At 60.1% G+C, this 18,611-nt stretch overlaps 1 protein-coding gene across 5 annotated transcripts; it reads left to right on the forward strand.

Moving 5' to 3' along the window:
* Window positions 1-961: 961 nt before the first annotated feature.
* Window positions 962-18,605, forward strand: KCNH3 (potassium voltage-gated channel subfamily H member 3). 5 transcript variants are annotated; one of them, XR_003413094.2, is made up of 16 exons: window positions 962-1,661; window positions 3,138-3,371; window positions 3,857-3,991; window positions 4,764-4,897; window positions 5,338-5,581; window positions 5,971-6,128; window positions 6,214-6,421; window positions 10,319-10,600; window positions 10,896-11,095; window positions 11,545-11,794; window positions 15,041-15,258; window positions 16,022-16,353; window positions 16,730-16,836; window positions 17,073-17,206; window positions 17,469-17,545; window positions 17,667-17,719. XR_003413094.2 is itself a non-coding variant. In XM_027036049.2 (15 exons), exons 1-15 carry the CDS (start codon window positions 1,586-1,588, stop codon window positions 18,261-18,263), a joined length of 3,252 nt encoding a protein of 1,083 aa, XP_026891850.1. In that variant the 5' UTR covers window positions 969-1,585; the 3' UTR covers window positions 18,264-18,605. The 5 variants fall into 5 exon arrangements, 3 of the variants coding, with proteins under 3 accessions (XP_026891850.1, XP_053082169.1, XP_053082170.1); XR_008300236.1 differs by having other exon boundaries at window positions 17,073-17,545; window positions 17,667-17,739; XM_027036049.2 differs by lacking the exon at window positions 17,073-17,206 and having other exon boundaries at window positions 969-1,661; window positions 17,667-18,605.
* The last annotated feature ends 6 nt before the right edge of the window (window positions 18,606-18,611 follow it).

Consider the following 18,611-nt stretch of genomic DNA (forward strand, 5'->3'; position numbering starts at 1 on the left):
GTGTTTCTTTGAGGGGCGGGGGTGCTGGGCCTCCCGCTTCACCCGTTGGGGAACAAATTGCTGCTTTGGCCCCGGCGGCTCCTCTGGGCGCGGGCGGTAGCCGCGCTCGCTGGCAAATCGTGGGAGGGAGGAGGAGCGGCGCTGGCAGAGCGAGCCGGGGGGACCGACGCAGCGCGGAGACAAGCTACAGACTGCCGCCCCGGCCCCGCTCCGCTAGGCCCCGCCCGGCCCCTCCTCCCACCCTCTCTCGGGAGGGGGTCCCTGCAGCCACCGCTCCCCCCGCAGCGCAGAGCCCGCTACTCTGGGACTCGAGGAGTTGGGGCAGCGTTGGCCGGGTCCTTCTCACTCCCCGCTCGCTCGCTCGCCAGGGATCCGCACGCACGAGGCTAAGAAGTTCTCCCAGTGTCTGACGTCCTACCCGTCCGCTGTATTTGCAACCTGACCCTCGGGAGCTGCCTGAGAGGCAAAAGGTGACAAAGAGTAGAAATATCCCACACCCTTTCCGTACACACACCCACCACTACCACCGGCACTCACCGAGAGCGTCTCAACCTTACTTCCAGGGCTACCCACCCTCCGGTTTCCTGATAGCTCCTGTCTGCAGCTGCACCTTCCAGTGACGAGGGTCAAGTTGAGGCTGACAAAGGCTTGGATGCCCAGAAGCTGCGTTTAGACACCCTCCAGCCCATCTCCTTTTAGACTTTCCCGTACAGTTGGGGTCCCTCTGCCTGCCTTCCCCACCTCCCACCACCGCCCAGCCCCCTTTCCCTTTACATTTTTTCCTCGGGGAAAGCGTCTTCTAAAACACAGAGCCCCCCCCTCCCCGCGCACCCCCCCGCCGGAGTTCTCCTCTGGTCGCTCCGGGGGAGGAGAGTCTGCGAAGCTCTGTGCGAACCCCCATGCTGCAGAGAAAGACGCCTCGCCCCTGCGCTGAGTCAGCCCGAGCGGGACCAGGCGCTCGCCGGTCTTCTCCGAGGGGCGGGCGGGGCGGCTTGGGGCGGCTCGGGCAGCAGGCTCGGCGGGGGTAGGGGGGGCCGCCGCCTCCCCTGCCCCCACCGAGGTCCCAAGGGGAGGGGATCCCTAGGCGGGAGGCCTGTCCCTTTAAGGAGGCGGCCCTGCCTGGGTGTGCCCGTCTCCATGGTTACCCCGGTGCAGGCGGCGGGCGCCGGAGGAAGGGAGGGAGGCTGCCTCCTCTCCCCGACAGACCGAGGGAGCTGCGGGGACCCGGCGCCGAGCGGAGCCCGAGCGGGAGCCGACCCGCAGCCGAAACGGGAGCCGCTGCCGCTGCTGCCGCCGCCGCGAGCGGAAGGTGCGGAGAGCGCGGCGAGCGCGGAGTCTGGAGCCCGGCATTCGTGGGCGGCCAGGACGCGAGAGGCCGCGCGCCATGCTCCGGGCCCCGACGGCGGGGACGCCCCCTCGCGCACCGGCTGCTGGCCGGGCCTGCGAACCCGGGGTGGGTTTCAGCCTCCGACGGCTGCGCTAGGGGGCGCGGGGCCCGGTGGGGGGCGGCCGAGCTGGGCGCCCTCCCCCGGCGCTGAGCCCCCGCGCCCCGGAGGGATGGGGCAGGCGGCCACGGCCGCCTAAGATGCCGGCCATGCGGGGACTCCTGGCGCCGCAGAACACCTTCCTGGACACCATCGCCACGCGCTTCGACGGCACGCGTGAGTCTGACCTTCACTCCACTGGCTCCCAGAGAAGCCGTTCCCTGCCAGGGTTCCCGCAGGTCCCGCACCCCGACATCTCAGCCTGGCTCCTTCCTGTTCTCACCCTCTGTCCCCAACGCCCTGATTGTAGCCGGGACCACCATCTCCTTCCAGACGCCGTTTCCCAAAAGGTCCAGGGTCAACTTTACACGAGGCTGGGCAAGACGGCCAGAAGTCTCAGGGTTTGGGGCCCCGGATGCTATTTGTTTGCTAGAGATCGATCCCCTACCTAGTGAATCTAACCCACCCTGTTCCTGAGTCTGGCGCTGTCTCCCCCCCCCCCCCCCCCCCGACTAACATAGAAGTGGAGGGGCGGGGTGGGGGGCGAGGGAGAGGAGCGGTGCTCAGGGACAGCCCGAGGGTTCAAAAATCAGATTTAGGAAAAAGGTTTGCAAAGGAGATAGAGTAGGCGGGATTTAGGAGCACACTGTTTGTCCAAGCTCACCTCACCGCCTAAACTCACCAGCCTAAACCCACAGGACCCCTCTAGACCCCCAAAGATAGGTTCAGGTATTCCTACCAAGATTGGGGAAGTTTGGAGTAGGCGACCAGAGCTTCTGGATCCTGGGTTTCCAGGGCTCTGAGCACAGGGAAAGTCGTGAAAACCCCCTCCCTCCTTCTCCTGCTCCCTCACACTCACCCCCAGTGGGGCTTCCCAGCTCTCTGCTTGGCACACTTCATGGTCTTGCAGTTCCTGATAGGTGGTGGGAGCCCATCACTGAGCAGCCCCCCAATACACACACACACACACACACACACACACACACACACACACTGGCTTCTCCATCCTGCAGCCTGCTGATTCAGTGCCCCCCACTCCCCAATACATTGCTGGCTTCAGGCAGTGCTGTGCAGCTACCATGCTTACACCCCCATTTTTGATCACATTCACTAATTCCTGAGCCCCATCAGGCAGCTGGGGTTCAAAAAAGTGCAGCCTGAATGGTGGCCTGGACCGCCTCCCATCCAGGTGGGTTCCAGTGAGAGGAGCCAGACAGCCATGAATGGACCTGGCAGAGGTATGAGTGGGGCTGTGGCTGCCTAGAGCTGGTTGTACAGCCCTCTTTGGGCATCCCAGCCCTACCCTATACCCCAAGCTGCTCAGGACTCGGTCCAGAGGGCACAGTTCCCACACAGGGCCCCATTCACCAACCTCGGTGTTGATTCCTGAATATACACATACACACATGGCTAGGAGTGGACCCTTGCAGGGCACTGGTACACAGGTGACACACTGATTTCTGTTTATAGACTGCACCTGCCTGCCCTAACCCCCAGCCACACACACACACACACACACACACACACACACACACACACAGAATTCTTGGGTTTTGTGACACCCACCCTTTGGTTGCAGGCATTTAGGAAAGAGGGGTGGTAGACCCTGTGCCCCTCCACCCCATGCCCCCTCTGAGAGGTGCTCTCTTGCAGACAGTAACTTCGTGCTGGGCAATGCCCAGGTGGCGGGGCTCTTCCCCGTGGTCTACTGCTCTGATGGCTTCTGCGACCTCACGGGTTTCTCCCGGGCCGAGGTCATGCAGCGGGGCTGCGCCTGCTCCTTCCTCTATGGGCCAGACACCAGTGAGCTTGTCCGCCAACAGATCCGCAAGGCGCTGGATGAGCACAAGGAGTTCAAGGCTGAGCTGATCCTGTACCGGAAGAGCGGTGAGGGGCCACCTGGCCAGCCCACCTCACTTTTGAGGCCTCACCCAGCCTGGCACCCACTCCATCCACTGCCCCTGTGTTCCATCCCCATCTTCTCCATCTCCCCATCCCATCCTGTCTTCCCACATCCCCTTACTTTCCCCGCCCCATCCACTGTCCCTTGGCTTCTCTCTTCCATCCCCACCTCAGCCTCAGTCTCCACTCAATTTCCAATCTTGAGTTTCCCACCTCAGCGGAAAAATATCCCGGTCTCAGTAGGACAGGTCTATGAACACACATGTCTGATGGTCATTTCTGCTCTCCTTTGCCTTCCCTCACCCTCTCTGTTCCATCAAGCCCTGTCCTATATGGAGCCAGGCCGCCGCTCCACTCCCAGAAAAGCCCCCATCCTGCTTGTGTCTTGGGGGGGGGGGTGGCAGTGGAACCTCTGTCACCTCGGGCAAGGTGGAGAACAGGAGCTAGGCTAAGTCTGTCTTTGTGCCCAGGGCTCCCATTCTGGTGTCTCCTCGATGTGATACCCATAAAGAATGAGAAAGGGGAGGTGGCCCTCTTCCTGGTCTCTCACAAGGATATCAGTGACACCAAGAACCGAGGGGGCCCTGACAATTGGAAGGAAACAGGTGGGTGCCCGTGGGGCTGTTGATTTTAGCTGCTGTGGGTGGGGCCTTGGCACCCAGCTTGGGCTCACGGGTCCCCCCACCCTCTTGCACTCATTGAGTCCCACTTTGCTGGGTGAGAGGCCTGTGCTGCTCTCATCTCCACATGCCCAGATATGGAAAGCTTGTTTCCAAAGAGACCAGTTGAGACAAAGTTGGAGTTTTGAAGTCAACTTTACTAAGAAACAGAAAGCAAACAAACTCCGCTAGTGCCCGCGAAGTACCATTTTCGGACCAATTAGTGGGGCCCAGTGCAGACCCACTTGGTACCTTTCCCTCACACAGAGCTGACTGGGAGCCCCATCCAAAGCCCTCTTTTAGTCCCTGGGACCTTTCCCCTCTTGTATCCTCCAAGGACTGGGGAGGCCTTATGGCCAGCTCACAAGGCTGTCACTGGGGGCAGCTGGGGATGCTAGGGGTACTCTCCATCCCCCCTACCCACCCCCCAGCCCTGGGAACCACCTCCCCACTCCTGTCTCAGGCCTTTTCCTATGGAGATCCTCTCCTGCCTTTGCCTTAATCCAGACCTCCTTCTCCTGCAAGTTGGCATGGGGAAGAGTGTCTATAAGTGCCCCTGGAAGTGAGGATGCTGGAGCCCCCAACTCTAAACAGACTAACCAGTCAATGAGTCAGACTGGCCCAGGTCATGGGCCAGCAACTGGTGTCCTCCACACAAGACCCTAGCTAGGGGGTGTGGGCACTCCCCCCACCATCCTCACGGGCCGCTCTTTTGCAGGTGGTGGCCGGCGCCGATATGGCCGGGCAGGAGCCAAAGGCTTCAATGCCAACCGGCGGCGGAGCCGGGCTGTGCTCTACCACCTGTCTGGGCACCTGCAGAAGCAGCCCAAGGGCAAGCACAAGCTCAATAAGGTGGATTGCGCATAAGGGTGTGTGTTTGGGGGGCAGGGCACCGTAGGGGCAGGCTGAGGAGATGGAGGAGGGGAACTAAGCCCAGCACAGAGAGGATGTCCAGGGGACCACCCAGGCCCCACCAGCACTTTGGGGTTGTGACTGAGGGAGGGAATGTCAGATGCCTGATCCATCAAAGATAGAGTCTTGGCCCTGGAGTCAGATGGGACTTGGATCAATGTCGGCTCTTCCCCTAAATGGCTGTGTGCCCTCAGCTAAGTCAGTGGGCTCTCTGATCCTCAGTCTTTGATCTGTAACATGAGGGCTCTAATGCCCGTGTCAGAGGTTGCTTTGAGTATACAGGGAGAGAAAGGAGGTGGCTGCCTGTCCCAGACCCTATCCAACTCAGCTTCTATAAATTTCCTGTCCTCCCTGGCTGGACCTGCCCTGCCCCCCCTCAGGGGGTGTTTGGGGAGAAGCCAAACTTGCCTGAGTACAAAGTAGCAGCCATCCGAAAGTCACCCTTCATCCTGCTGCACTGTGGGGCACTGAGGGCCACTTGGGACGGCTTCATCCTGCTTGCCACCCTCTACGTGGCTGTCACCGTGCCCTACAGCGTGTGTGTGAGCACAGCCCGGGAGCCCAGCGCCGCCCGCAGTGCCCCCAGCGTCTGTGATCTGGCTGTGGAGGTCCTCTTCATTCTTGGTACGTGTGCCCTGTGCCTCCCACCCCACCCCATGCCGGGCACCCCTCGGGCTTTGATGGGGATAGTCTGCATGGCTTCCTGTGCCTGCTGACAAGTATCCCCCATGCCCTCCCCCTGTTTGTGACCTGTGGGCTTTGAAATCAAACCTAGGTTCCAAACATACCTCTACTGCTAACGGGTTATATGACCCTGAGCTGATGATAGCCTCTCCAAGTCTCAGTTTCTCCCTCCATCAAATGGGCATAACAGTATCCACCCTTTAGAGTTCTGTATGAACTACGATGGTAGGGGGCCCCAGGCCATGTCAGATACCCAGTAAAGTGTCAATGCCCAGTAAGGTGTGGCCCCTCCGCTACCCCATGCTGAGTCCCACCCCGACTTCTTGCAGACATCGTGCTGAATTTCCGCACCACGTTTGTGTCCAAGTCAGGCCAGGTGGTATTTGCCCCAAAGTCCATTTGCCTCCACTACGTCACCACTTGGTTCCTGCTGGATGTCATCGCGGCGCTGCCCTTTGACCTGCTACATGCCTTCAAGGTCAACGTGGTCAGTGTGGCTGGATTGGGTGGGCTTTGGGGCAGGGCTGGCGGGGCCGGCCCTGGGGTGACCTCCCTGTCTCCCCCCACCTCAGTACTTTGGGGCCCACCTGCTGAAGACGGTGCGGCTGCTGCGGCTGCTGCGGCTGCTCCCGCGGCTGGACCGCTACTCGCAGTACAGTGCTGTGGTGCTCACCCTGCTCATGGCTGTGTTCGCCCTGCTCGCCCACTGGGTGGCCTGCGTCTGGTTCTACATCGGCCAGCTGGAGATCGAGAGCAGTGCCTCGGAGCTGCCAGAGATCGGTACCAGAGGCTTCCGGCGAGGGGTGGCGGGGGAGGGGAGAGTGTGTGTGTACATATGTAACAGAGGAATATGTCTGCTCGAGTGTGTGTGTGTCAGGGAAATGTGAGTCCACGGGTGTGTTTGTGAGCTGATATGGGGGGGTCAGGGATGTGTGCAAGTCTGCATGTGTATCTGGGGCATACATGCAAGTAGGTGTGTGTTTGTGAGAAGAATGTGGGGGCTGGTGTGTGTGTGTGTGTGTGTGCGCGCGCGTGTGTGCATGTGTGCGCACGTGCACACAGGTGTGACTGTGACAGAGCCACTACCTTGAGGTAGGCCTGTTCTTCAGCAGCCAGGCATAGTGGAGAAAGCCTGGTGGGCCCGGGGGAGTCCTACTCACCCATCATGCCCTCCTTGTGGCCTTAGCCTTTGTCACATTCTTCAGGCCTCTGCCCAGCTGAGAATCAACCCTTCTCAGGAGAAGGCCGTGCAGGGAGCCACTGCCCTGGGTACTTCTGGTGCCTCGTGCTTTTGCACCACCCTCTCGGAATCCCGCCCCCCACACCTTGCCCTCTAAGGCCTTTCCCCACTCTTGTTATATGCAGGCCCATCCCTCTCAGCTGCTTCTCTGCCCTCCCCCAGGCCTAAAACGCAGCCTTTCTCTCTGCTCCGCTGGTGTACTCACTCTCCTTCACTTCACCTCTACTTCCACTCCTCCCTCTGCTCGCCTCCCACTCACATCTTAACTCCTGCCAGGAAGGCTCCCACCCCCACCTCTCCACCCAAAATGGTACCCAGCAGGTTGCAGTGACCTCCTAGGGCCAAACCCGCATCCCCTTGAAGTCCCTGTGGCACCTGACTCTGCTAACCACACCCCTTTGAACTGCTCTACCCCTCTGCCCTGAGCAATGAGGCCGTCCATCAGCCTCCTCCGCCCTGGCCCTGTCTCCTCCCCTCACCTTGTCCCCTGTCATTCCATGGTGCTACTACACCAGCTCAACCTCCATCCTTCCTCTAACTCTGAACCATTCTGTTCCAGCCAGTTCTAACTCTTCATACCCTGAGGCTCCAAAACCGAACACACCTTCTCCCTCCCTTGCCTTCCAGCCCTCTGGTGGCTTCCCAGGAACTGGCCTGTACGCTTGTTCCAGTCCATGGGCAGCAGGCCAGCTGCTCAGATGGCCTTGCATGACCATCTGCTCCTTGGTGGGGTCACCAGGAGTCCAGCTGGGCCTTAGAAACGTGCTCCGATCAGTTCCCAGGGCCAAGGAGGCTCTTGCAAATCCTCTCTCCCTTGCCAAGCCCGCGGAGACTGGTGTGTGGCCCAGAGGCCCACTTGGATATTCCCCAAAGCTCTAGTTGCCGAGCACACGGAATCGGGCTGCTGCAGGCAGTGTCAGCTCCTTGGCACCTGCCCTTCCCAGAGGGAGGCTGTGATGGAGGCGGACACGGCGACACGGTCAGTGGGCCGGGAGATAGATAATAGTGATGCAAAGCCCTGATCCCAAAGTGGGCTGAGACACCATATCCCCAGGTCAGTTTGTGCCCAAGTAGGGCCACTCTTGAGTCTCCGGTTCCTGTGGCTCCTTTGTTCTGACCACCTCACAGAGGCTGCTCAGCTGATGGGAAGAATATCTTTGGCTCTTGGAGGGGCTCTGAGTCCCGCCATGGAGAACATGGGCAAGTGGGGGGCTGGCTGTTTTGCAGATATTCATATTAATTCTTGCACCCTAAGTTCTGGAGTAATTTCATTCTGTTTTGGGCTGGTACTAGCTCACATTAGGGGAGTTTCCAAGTCCTTCTTCACATCATCTTCCCCTTCTTGTTTCTCCAGGGAAGCGACTCCCCAGCTGGGTCAGAGCCACACCCAGACCTCCCAGAGTCCAGCCCCAGAAGGGATTTCTGGAGGGGAAGTGGCGCCCCCTCCTGGTCTGGCTCTGGTCTGGCTCTGGGAGGTCCCTGCCCCCGGCTTCCCTGCCTGGGTTCTGCCTTGCTGTGGGTGGTGTCGACACAGAGTTCCTTCCCCCTATTCCCGTTAGCCCCATAGAGATGGGCTGCATTTTCAAAAGATTGTACTAAATGCTGAGGGAGATCATTCGGGGCATTTCTCAACGAAAGCCACTGGCCTCCGGAACAGCTTCCCCGCACCACCAGCTCCAGGAGCTGCCAATGCCCCATGGCCAAGACAGAGAGGACAGGCCCCTCTGGAACCTTCCCCTCATCTTCCTGCTTCTCACCCCTTGCTGCCCACTCTCCTTACCTGGAACTGGCTTCAACTCGGGCCCAGCTGAAGAGCAACTGACAAGCTTGGCACACTCCCGCGAATCCTTGCAGCACACGTCGAGTCACAGGAGAGCAAGTCCTCACCTTGGCTCAGGCCTTGACACATCTCCTCAAATTCCTTAGCAGGGAATTTGATGCCCCCAGTAGGAACCGTACACTCCAGCTAAGCTGAGCAACTGCTTGCACGTGTCACCATCCCTAGGGATGGCCCAATATGGTCCTTCCCTAAATCGGGAACAACCTTCTCTCAGTTTCTCTGAGTCAAAACTCTAGCCATCCTTGGAGACCAAACACCAATGTCCTCTCTTCTAGGGAGCCCTCTAGCCCTAACCCATAGCATGTCCGTTTGAGCCCCATCACATGGCCCTCGGGTGTTGTGCATGAGGCACATGGTTGTGAGATTGCTGAATAAACAGGTCTGGGGGTGAGGAGGGGCGTAGAGATGGCAGGGAGAGTGTGTATAAGGCGTTCGGGAGAGTGTGGAGCAGAGACGCTGGGTGTGTCAAGGTGGGAGGGGCAGAGCGCATGTGGAGAGGTGAGTTCCATTGCAGCCACAGACCCTGAGCCCCCTCTCTGCACCCGCCCTCTGTGTCTCCACCCTAGATCAGCCCTCTCTCCCTTGCTCCCCGTGACTCCCGGTTCTGCCAGGATCCCAGGGACCCCAGGAACCCCCATCCAACACCCTAGAGTTCCCACAAGCTTCCAGCTGGGCTCAGAATGACTGTGGGTAGCCAGAGCTCCTGAGAGAGCCCAGTACTCAGCTCCACCTCCTGCCAAGTCCAAGCCAGAGAGTGTGGGATTGATGGGGGGACTGGGGCACTCTCAGCTTCTGCCCAGTGTCCCAGGCTGACCCATGTCTGCATGTGTGCTCAGGAGCCTCTGTGTGTGCACAGGTGCCTGCCTGTTTGTGGCCTTTGAGTGTGCTTACCTGTGTGCTCGTGTTCGCCTCGCCTACCTGGGTGTCTGAGTGCAAGCACCTGTGTGCCCTTGTCTCTCTCCCAAGTGCGCTCAGGCTTTTCCTGTGTGAGTGGCTGTGGCTGTGCACCTGTGAATGTGCTCATACATGTGTGTCCTCATTCTCTCAACTGCAGAGCACGTCTGTGGCCTTGATGGTGCATATGCACGCATCCACGCTGTGCTTGAGAATGTGAACATGGGGTTGGGTGGTTTGTGTGGTTGTGGAAGGGGTGAGGGGGAAGCAGCCTTTGGGAGCAGGTGAGCCCAGAGAAAGAGCAAGAGGAGTCTGGGTGGACAGGGCAGAGGAGGTGGCCTCACCTCTCCGTCCCTGGGAACAAGACTGGCCGGTGCGGGTCCTGTGCCCCTCCAGCCGGGCCCGTTGGCTGGGATCAGCGGCAGCCACGGGAGAGAGGGTGCAATGCGCCTTGCTCCCTTCTCAGCACCAGCAGACGCCGGCTGGAGAGACGACAGCCTCGTCCTCACGTGCTTGTCTTGGTCAGGGTTGAGGGGGTGGACAGGGTGTGCTGGACCGGCAGAGGAGGCAAGTGGTGGGAAGACATGGTGGGGGGTGATCTGCATCCACATGGCCCCCGCCTCGGGGGAAACAGTGGGCACACGTGCGCCTGTGGTGTGGCAGTGCCGTCCGCTTGCTTAGGTGTGCCCTGTCCCCTCCCCAGGCTGGCTGCAGGAGCTGGCCCGCCGACTCGAGACCCCCTACTACCTGGTGGGCCGCAGCCCTGTGGCAGGGAACAGCTCCGGCCAGAACGACAACTGTAGCAGCGTCAGCGGGGAGGCCAACAGGACGGGGCTGGAGCTCCTGGGCGGCCCCTCGCTACGCAGCGCCTACATCACCTCCCTCTACTTCGCGCTCAGCAGCCTCACCAGCGTGGGCTTTGGCAACGTGTCCGCCAACACGGACACCGAGAAGATCTTCTCCATCTGCACCATGCTCATTGGCGGTGAGGCCTGCTGCTCTCCCTGTCCTGGGCCCACTCTCAGACTTGTGGCTCCAGGTGGCCCCAACACCCCGCCTCCCCCCAGGGCCCCAAGGTCCTTCTCAGAGGTTCTTCTGCTTTTGGGGACTGAAGGAACACAGAACCAGGGCCAGGGGAGTCCCATGTGGCTGCAGGACTCCCTGCCACACAGCGGCCCGTGTCTTGCCTAGGAGACTTGGATGGTGGGAGGGAGGACAGATGTGTCCAGCGTGGTGTCAGGCTGGGCCTGGAGGTGACCCCCTCTCGCCACCCTCCCCAGCCCTGATGCACGCGGTGGTGTTTGGGAACGTGACGGCCATCATCCAGCGCATGTACGCCCGCCGCTTTCTGTACCACAGTCGCACCCGTGACCTCCGAGACTACATCCGCATCCACCGCATCCCCAAGCCCCTCAAGCAGCGCATGCTCGAGTACTTCCAGGCGACGTGGGCTGTGAACAACGGTATCGACACCACTGAGGTGCGCAGGCCTCCAGGGCTGGCCCTTCCAGCCTTTGCTCCTTCCAGGAGTATGCGTTTGGCCTAAAATTCCCAGGAGTGGGCTGGGGGGCAAGGAACACAAAATCCTGGCTTCTGCTCCCCAGGAGTGGGCAGTAGCATGGGGCAGAGGGCAGTCAAAAAGCCTTGAAGGCCTTTCTCCACCCTTGTTAGGCCTGGAGGCTCTGCTCACCGACATCCGGCTCTGGGCCTGGAGGAGGAAAGCCAAGCAGCTCACGGTGGGCTAAAGTGATGGGAGGGGGGCAGAGGCAGCCTCCCGCACTGCCGGTACAGGCTACAGGCACGGAGCCTCAGGTGCCTCCCACACTTCCCCTTGCTCCTAAGGCCTGTGGGATGGATGTAAAGAGGGCTGGCTGGAGGCTGCCTTGCATTCTGCCACCACTAACCTCCCCACCTGCTTCCCCCCTGCAGCTGCTGCAGAGCCTCCCAGACGAGCTTCGAGCAGACATCGCCATGCACTTGCACAAGGAAGTTCTGCAGCTGCCTCTGTTTGAGGCCGCGAGCCGTGGCTGCCTGCGGGCACTGTCCCTGGCCCTGCGTCCCGCCTTCTGCACACCTGGCGAGTACCTCATCCACCAAGGGGACGCTCTCCAGGCCCTCTACTTTGTCTGCTCCGGCTCCATGGAGGTGCTCAAGGGCGGCACCGTACTTGCCATCCTAGGTTTGTGAGGGCAGGAGAGGAAGCGGGGGTTTTGGGGGAGGTGGGTGGAACCAGGGCCCCATCAGCAGAAACGTGGACAGGGGGCACAGGCAAGGCCACCCGCGGAGAAACAGCCAGGATGGAGTCAGGAGAAGCCATGGCGCAAAGCTCCAAGCAAAGCTCAAAGCGGACCCAGTGACCACCGGGTGGCAACACAAGGAGGTGTTCAAGGCTCCCTGAGTGAGTGGAGGACCACCAGCCTGCAGCCTATGAGGGGATGGGGGGCATCAGCAGTTCCTGCCAAGGAGAAAAATCAAATGCTAGGGATGGCAGTGTTGGAGAGAGTGCTTAGGCAGGGCTGCAAGAAGGGAATGAGAGCTGTTCTTGTGGGGCCCCTCCACCAGGTCAGGGGAGAGGGGGGTTGTGCTTTCCTAGGGCTGGTCACAGAGCAGGCCCAGGGCCCCAGCGGGCAACAGCAGGGCTCGGACTCTGCCTATATACTTCCCTTCTTGGCAAAAGAAAGAGGTGGAAATGGGTCGAGTCCCTGGACAAGGAAGAAGAGATTGCAGTTGTGGGATGGATGTCAGAATAATGCTGATCCCAAGGGTCTCACTGCAGGGCTGGCCCTTAGGTGTTTCAGCTCACACAAACCTCACAAAACCCCTGGCAGAGGCACTGGTGTCGTGCCTGTTCTGCACGGAAGGAGCAGGAGGCTTGGAGAGGTTCATGAATTGGCTGGTGGGGTTAGAACCTAGTCTGCCAACCCTAAGGCTTCAAACACTGTGCTTTCAGGAGCTCTGATCAAGGGAGCGCCGTGTCCCCAAGGAAGGGCACAATTTCAGGATGGCAGGCTGTACACACCGGGCTTTAGGAAGGCACACGCAAAGCACTCCTGGAAACACAGAGCTGAGGGTGTCCGTGGCTGTGGGAGGCTCCCAGCAGCGACCCCAGCAGGCAGGAACTCTGTGACCTGTTTGGGTAATGGAGGGCCTCACAACAGGGGATGGAAGGGAGGTGAAACCTCGGCCAAGTGCTTGTAGACTCACCGTGGGGGTGGCTGACGCCTGGAGGGGCTGAGGTTTGTCACCAACCTGGAGAATTAAGAAGACTAGATGCCCAGAAGCTACTGTGCGTCCCTCCCCGCTTCCCTGAGGAGGATGATCTACCAACAGGAAAAAGAAATACCATCAAGGGGGTCTTGGAGGTAAGAGACGGGAGAGGCTGCCACACCTTTCACCTTGAGTCTTCTGGGAGTTTGGCTTCCCGACCTACATGCCTTTTATGCCAGGACTCCCAGGAAACGGAATTATGGCCCCCCACATATAGCTGGCAGTCCTTGAGAAATGCTGGAGAACTGGAGAGATTCGGAAGGGCAAACAGACAGATTTTGACAATTGCAGACTGGTCAAGACTGACGAGCGGATTATTAAACAGATGGTTTTCATCTCGGAGCCAAGGAAGCAGTGTGGCTGGGAGCTGGCATTGGTCCTGTAAGAACATCTCCTCACTGCTGCCACGCACCAGGTTGCAGAATAATCCTGTTCACTATTAAGACGAGCCTCAAGAATGTCCACCACCTTCACCTCACTGCCTGCGTCCCCAGCACTGGAGCTTTTGCCACCTTTGATCCATCCTGTGCCTGCACACACGTTCAGGAGGAATTGTTTCCTCTGTTGACTTGATGGCTCCGGGTGCCCCGATGTATGCCCGGCTCCCCACAACCTGGTTTTCTGCTTTGCCTTCACTCCTGCCCCCACCTGCCTCCTTCGCTGGACATCCAGGGGCCTCCTGCCTGCTGCTGGCCGCTGAGGCTCACCGTGCAGCTCGTGGCGTCAATTCTGGCCCCTACCTCTGCATATGAGCTAACAGCTAAGCACACACAGTCGGTTGTGGGGGAAGGAGGCAAGAGAAGAGAAGTGGGCTGGGTGACAGTACCAGGAAGACCTGAGGGGGCTGGAACGCTGAGCTGGAGGTTCCGGCTGCAATGCCGGCCTGGAGGGCAGTCTCTGGTCTGAGACTGATGGCATGGAGGCTCTGTCATTGGTCTTGTCCTATTTCTCGATTCTATCTCACCTCTTGGATGAAGACAAAAAATACACACTTCTCTTACTTCCAGATGACACACAGGAGAGAGAGCTCATTCATCAGATGAGCACATTGAGATCCAAACAGCTCTCAGAAGGAACCAGAAGGATGGCCCGAAACCAAGAAAATACAATTTAACAGCAATGCTTTCTACACTTAAGTTTGAGCAAAAGTCCGTGAACATTTACAGGAGCTGCTAAGCTCAGTCCTGCTGGCAGCACGAGCCAGCCCACGGTGGAGGGTGGCAGCGATCCATCTTCTTCCTTGAGGGTAAGGAAACGCTTTCCAATCTTGCGAACTCCGGCAGTGGGCTGAGCTGCCTTGTGAAGGCGGCGAGTGCTCTGCCTATGGCAGGCCGTCTCTGTTGGGAACGATCTACAGGGGACTCTTGTCCAGAGGGAGAGAAAGGAAACGAACTTTGATCGTCTCTGTGTCAGTCACTTTACCTACACTAACTCGCTTACTCCTCACATGTCCGTGATTGGAGGCACCCTAGTTCATTGATTGTAAGATGCACATTTTCCCCCTATAATTTAACATCTCTGAGATTGGGATACGGACTCTAATTGATGCCATTTTACAATTGCTGTCAGCCAGGTGGCAGCCCCAGCTGGGTGGTGGGAAAATCCTACATTGACACCTTCTGGTAAGATCAAGAAAGCACCAGGACCCAGTTCAGTACAAAATCCGTCCCGCAAGAACCAGGGTTCAGGGAGATGAAGAAGCGTGGCTGCCTGACCTCTTCACTGTGCCGCGCTGGGCACTAACCTGCTGGCTCCTGGATGAGCCCCACCTGAATCACGTGTGAGGCTTGAAAGATACCGGATTGTGGGGTCTCCTGCAGACGTTATAGGTAGAGATGGGGCCCGGGTTCCCATCTACAGACAGCCTCGGAACCACCAGAATTGTTGACCGCTCAGTTAATCTCAGAGCTAAACTTCAGGAGTGTTTCAGGACAGTGGCTTCCATCCCGGAAGTGCTTGAGCTCCTGGGCCTCAGTGCTTTTCACTCCAAGTCTGTCTGAGGAGCCTGGGGTCGGCCGTAGCCTGGGCCCCTCTGCCCGTCTGGCTCTTGGCTCCGAAGGCCCCACTCACCTCACAAGGGAAGCTCAGCTGCCTCCGCTTGACCCTCTGTGCGTGGGCTGAGGGGCAGGGCTTGCTGACCTCTACTTCCGCTTCCCAGGGAAGGGTGATCTGATTGGCTGTGAGCTGCCCCGGCGGGAACAGGTGGTCAAGGCCAATGCTGATGTAAAGGGGCTGACCTACTGCGTCCTGCAGTGTCTCCAGCTGACTGGGCTGCACGAGAGCCTCGCACTGTACCCCGAGTTTGCCCCACGCTTCAGCCGGGGCCTCCGAGGGGAGCTCAGCTACAACCTGGGTGCCGGCGGAGGCCCCGCAGAGGTGAGGGCACCGGGAATGTGTGCGGAGGGGGCTGGGGGGGTGGCTGGTGAAGTGGGCAGAGGCTGGGGTTTGGGGAGGAGCCGTGTGAGCACCTGGCCTGGTGTTAACACCCCCACACGTTGTGGGGGATCTACACTCTCCCGTCTCCTGCCCCTTCATACCCACGCTGTCCTTTAGAGCCCAGCCCAGCCGTGCTCCGCCAGCCCTGCCGGCTCTCCCCGGCCCGCCCGAGACGGCCTGGCCTGGTCCACAGCGGAGTCTTAAGGGATGGAGGCTGAGGCCACACGTGAGGGATGGGGCCCCTGGGCAGGGCTGGGCACTAGTCCTCCAGGCTGCCTCCGAAGAGAGCCCTGCGGCTCTCCCTGCTTCCTCACCATGAGAGACAACTGCTCTGAAGGGCTTCGAATTTTCCTGGCTTCTACCACTAGTTCTAAACCAGTCTTTAGCACTGTGTTCCCCCGGACAGTTCGGTTAGCCTGAGGGACCAGGTAGAGGGGTGATGTATCCATATTTGCCTAGAATTTTGAAGGGCAGCAAATTCCTCCAGGGCTTGGTGGCTTTGTGGTGGCAGCAGAAGAGCAGTCCCCCACCCACCTCCTTTCACCGCCACGAGTAACAGCCTCTGCCTCCGAGGGTGGGAGATCTTGGGCATCCAGTTTAACAAAGATGGCTCCTTCTAGGGAGATGAGGTCACGGGGGGGGCAGGTGACTGGGACACGGTAGGGGCTATCCAGGCTGGTTCCCTGTGCCCCACTGTCCCCAGGCAGACACCAGCTCCTTGAGTGGTGACAACACCCTTATGTCCACACTGGAGGAGAAGGAGACGGATGGGGAGCAGGGCCCCGCGGCCTCACCGGCCCCAGCGGACGAGCCTTCCAGCCCCCTGCTGTCCCCCGGCTGCACATCCTCCTCTTCCGCTGCTAAGTTGCTATCCCCACGGCGAACCGCGCCCCGGCCCAGGCTAAGGAGCAGAGGACGGCCGGGCAGGGCAGGGGCTTCACAGGCTGAGGCCGGCCCCTCTGTTCACCCTCGAAGCCTAGAGGGTTTGCAGTTGCCCTCTGTACCGTGGAATGTACCCCCGGATCTGAGCCCCAGGTAAGCAGGCCCTGGGCCCCTGTGATCTGGCAAAGATGGTGGCGATAGCCCTGGGGTCCAGCCAGGCACATTCCTCCCCTGGGTGTCCATCCTTCCATCCTAACTGGTCCCAGCCTCCTCCACGAAGCCTTCCTGGACTCCACCTTCCTGCGGCCCCTCCCTAACCGTTTGGTCCATGGCCATTTACTGCTCAGAATTCCCGCTGTGTTCTGTTGCTCAAGCTTGGACCCCCCGGCAAAACTGCAAGCTCCTAGGAAAGGGACCACGTGTTACCTTTCCTGGGCCCCGAACTCCAGGGGGCTCCTGTGTGTGGACACTAGGGCACCACAGTGGTTGCCCGTGGATTGATTTGTTGTCCTGGCACCCGTGTCCATAGGGTAGTAGATGGCATTGAGGATGGCTGTGGCTCTGACCAGCCCAAGTTCTCTTTCCGTGTGGGGCAGCCTGGCCTGGAATGCAGCAGCAGCCCCTCCCCTGGACCAGGTACTGAGGCCTGCTCCGAGGTTGGGGGGTGGGGGGCGGCGGCAGGTGGGCAGGGCTGCCTCTCTGCCCTGTGCACCCCTGAGAAACCGGCGGGGTAAAGACTTCTTGCCTCTTGTCCTTCCCAGCCTGCATGGTTTGGGCATTTTGGTGGTTAAGACCAGCACTTTGGTGGTCGGGAAGGGGTTTGGATCCCTGCGGTCAGCTCTCCAGCAGCAAGATCTCGGTTCTCGCTCCAGCTTCTGGTCTGCAGTACGGTTGTCGTGCATGTTAAAGAAGATAATGTTGCTAAGACCCTGGGGAGGATAGAGGGCTAAGGGGGAAGCAGAATTGAAAGTGGTCCCCAGGCCACGCAGCCCCGAGAGCGGACCAGGTAATGAGCTCCTGGGAGCGGTCGTGTGTCTGGAGGACAGACGCAGAGGGCAGCGTCCTGAGGGGGAAAGTGTGGGGCAGCGTGCCCAAGGGCTCCTTGCGGTTTGGGCAGAATTCGGCAACTGGGGCAAGGCTGGAAGTGGCGGTGGCTGGCACCAGGCCCCGCCAGGCCAGTGTGGTCTGTGCTAACTGGGGCAGAGGCCTGGACCCCATGCCTGGCCTCTTCCTGGTGCTGGCTGGTAACCCTAGTCTACTCTTTGCAGAAAATGGCCTGCTCACTGTCCCCCTCGGGCCCAGTGAGGCAAGGAACACAGACACACTGGACAAGCTGCGGCAGGCGGTGGGTGAGGGGCAAAGTGGAGGTGGGGAGGGGAGCCGAGGGGAGGGGGGCGGGCGCTGCCGTTGTGTGAGGTCCAGACTCCTCTCTAACCTCGCCCTCTTTCCTGCCTCGCTCCCTAAAGGTGACAGAGCTGTCTGAGCAGGTGCTGCAGATGCGGGAGGGTCTGCAGTCACTTCGCCAGGCTGTGCAGCAAGTCCTGGCGCCCCACGGGGAGGGTCCTTGCCTTCGGGCATCGGGAGAGGGGCCGTGCCTAGCCGGCACCTCTGGGCTCCTGCAGCCTCTGTGTGTGGACACTGGGACATCCTCGTACTGCCTGCAGCCCCCAGCTGCCTCTGTCTTGAGTGGGACCTGGCCCCACCCTCGTCCAGGGCCCCCTCCCCTCGTAGCACCCTGGCCCTGGGGCCCCCCGGCCTCTCAGAGCTCCCCTTGGCCTCGAGCCACAGCTTTCTGGACCCCCACCTCTGACTCAGAGCCCCCGGCCTCAGCAGAGCTCTGCCCCGAGCCCAGTACCCCTGGCTCACCGGCCCCCGAGGAAGGGGCTAGGACTGGGCCCCCGGAACCCACTAACCAGGCCGAGGCTGCGAGTACTGGAGAGCCCCCGCCAGGGTCAGGGGGCCTGGCCTTGCCCTGGGAACCCCATAGCCTGGAGATGGTGCTTATCGGCTGCCACGGCTCTGGCACAGTCCAGTGGACCCAGGAAGAAGGCACGGGGGTCTGACTGCCAGCCCCAGAACCCAGTGTTGCCAGACACACTGCCGTCTGCTGCTCTACCCGAACTCGGGGCGGCAGAGAGAGTGGCAGCCGCTCCCCAGGACTCTGTGCTGGTCCCCGGCTCAGGGCAGGGAGCCTGAGACTTAAAGAGGGCCCGGCCCCTGACTCTCAGAGTGGGCTGGAGCTTCAGGGGCAGGCCCCAGGCTGGGAATCTTGGTGCCCCACCTCAGCCTGCTCTCTGACCTGTCTCTGCAGGATGGAGGACAGGCCTGAGGCCGAGGGATTCTGCCATCCCCTGCATGTGTCCCTGCCTCACCAGTCCCATTTTTTATATTAAAAAATATATATATAATAA

Source organism: Acinonyx jubatus, chromosome B4 (assembly GCF_027475565.1).
Source record: "Acinonyx jubatus isolate Ajub_Pintada_27869175 chromosome B4, VMU_Ajub_asm_v1.0, whole genome shotgun sequence".
Taxonomy (NCBI): domain Eukaryota; kingdom Metazoa; phylum Chordata; class Mammalia; order Carnivora; family Felidae; genus Acinonyx; species Acinonyx jubatus.

Coding starts and splice junctions, on each gene's coding strand:
- KCNH3 (XM_027036049.2), top strand. CDS start 1,586: ATGCCGGCCATGCGGGGACTCCTGGCGCCGCAGAACACCTTCCTGGAC. Junction 1,662..3,137: donor CACGCGCTTCGACGGCACGC/GTGAGTCTGACC, acceptor GCTCTCTTGCAG/ACAGTAACTTCGTGCTGGGC. Junction 11,096..11,544: donor ACGGTATCGACACCACTGAG/GTGCGCAGGCCT, acceptor TCCCCCCTGCAG/CTGCTGCAGAGCCTCCCAGA.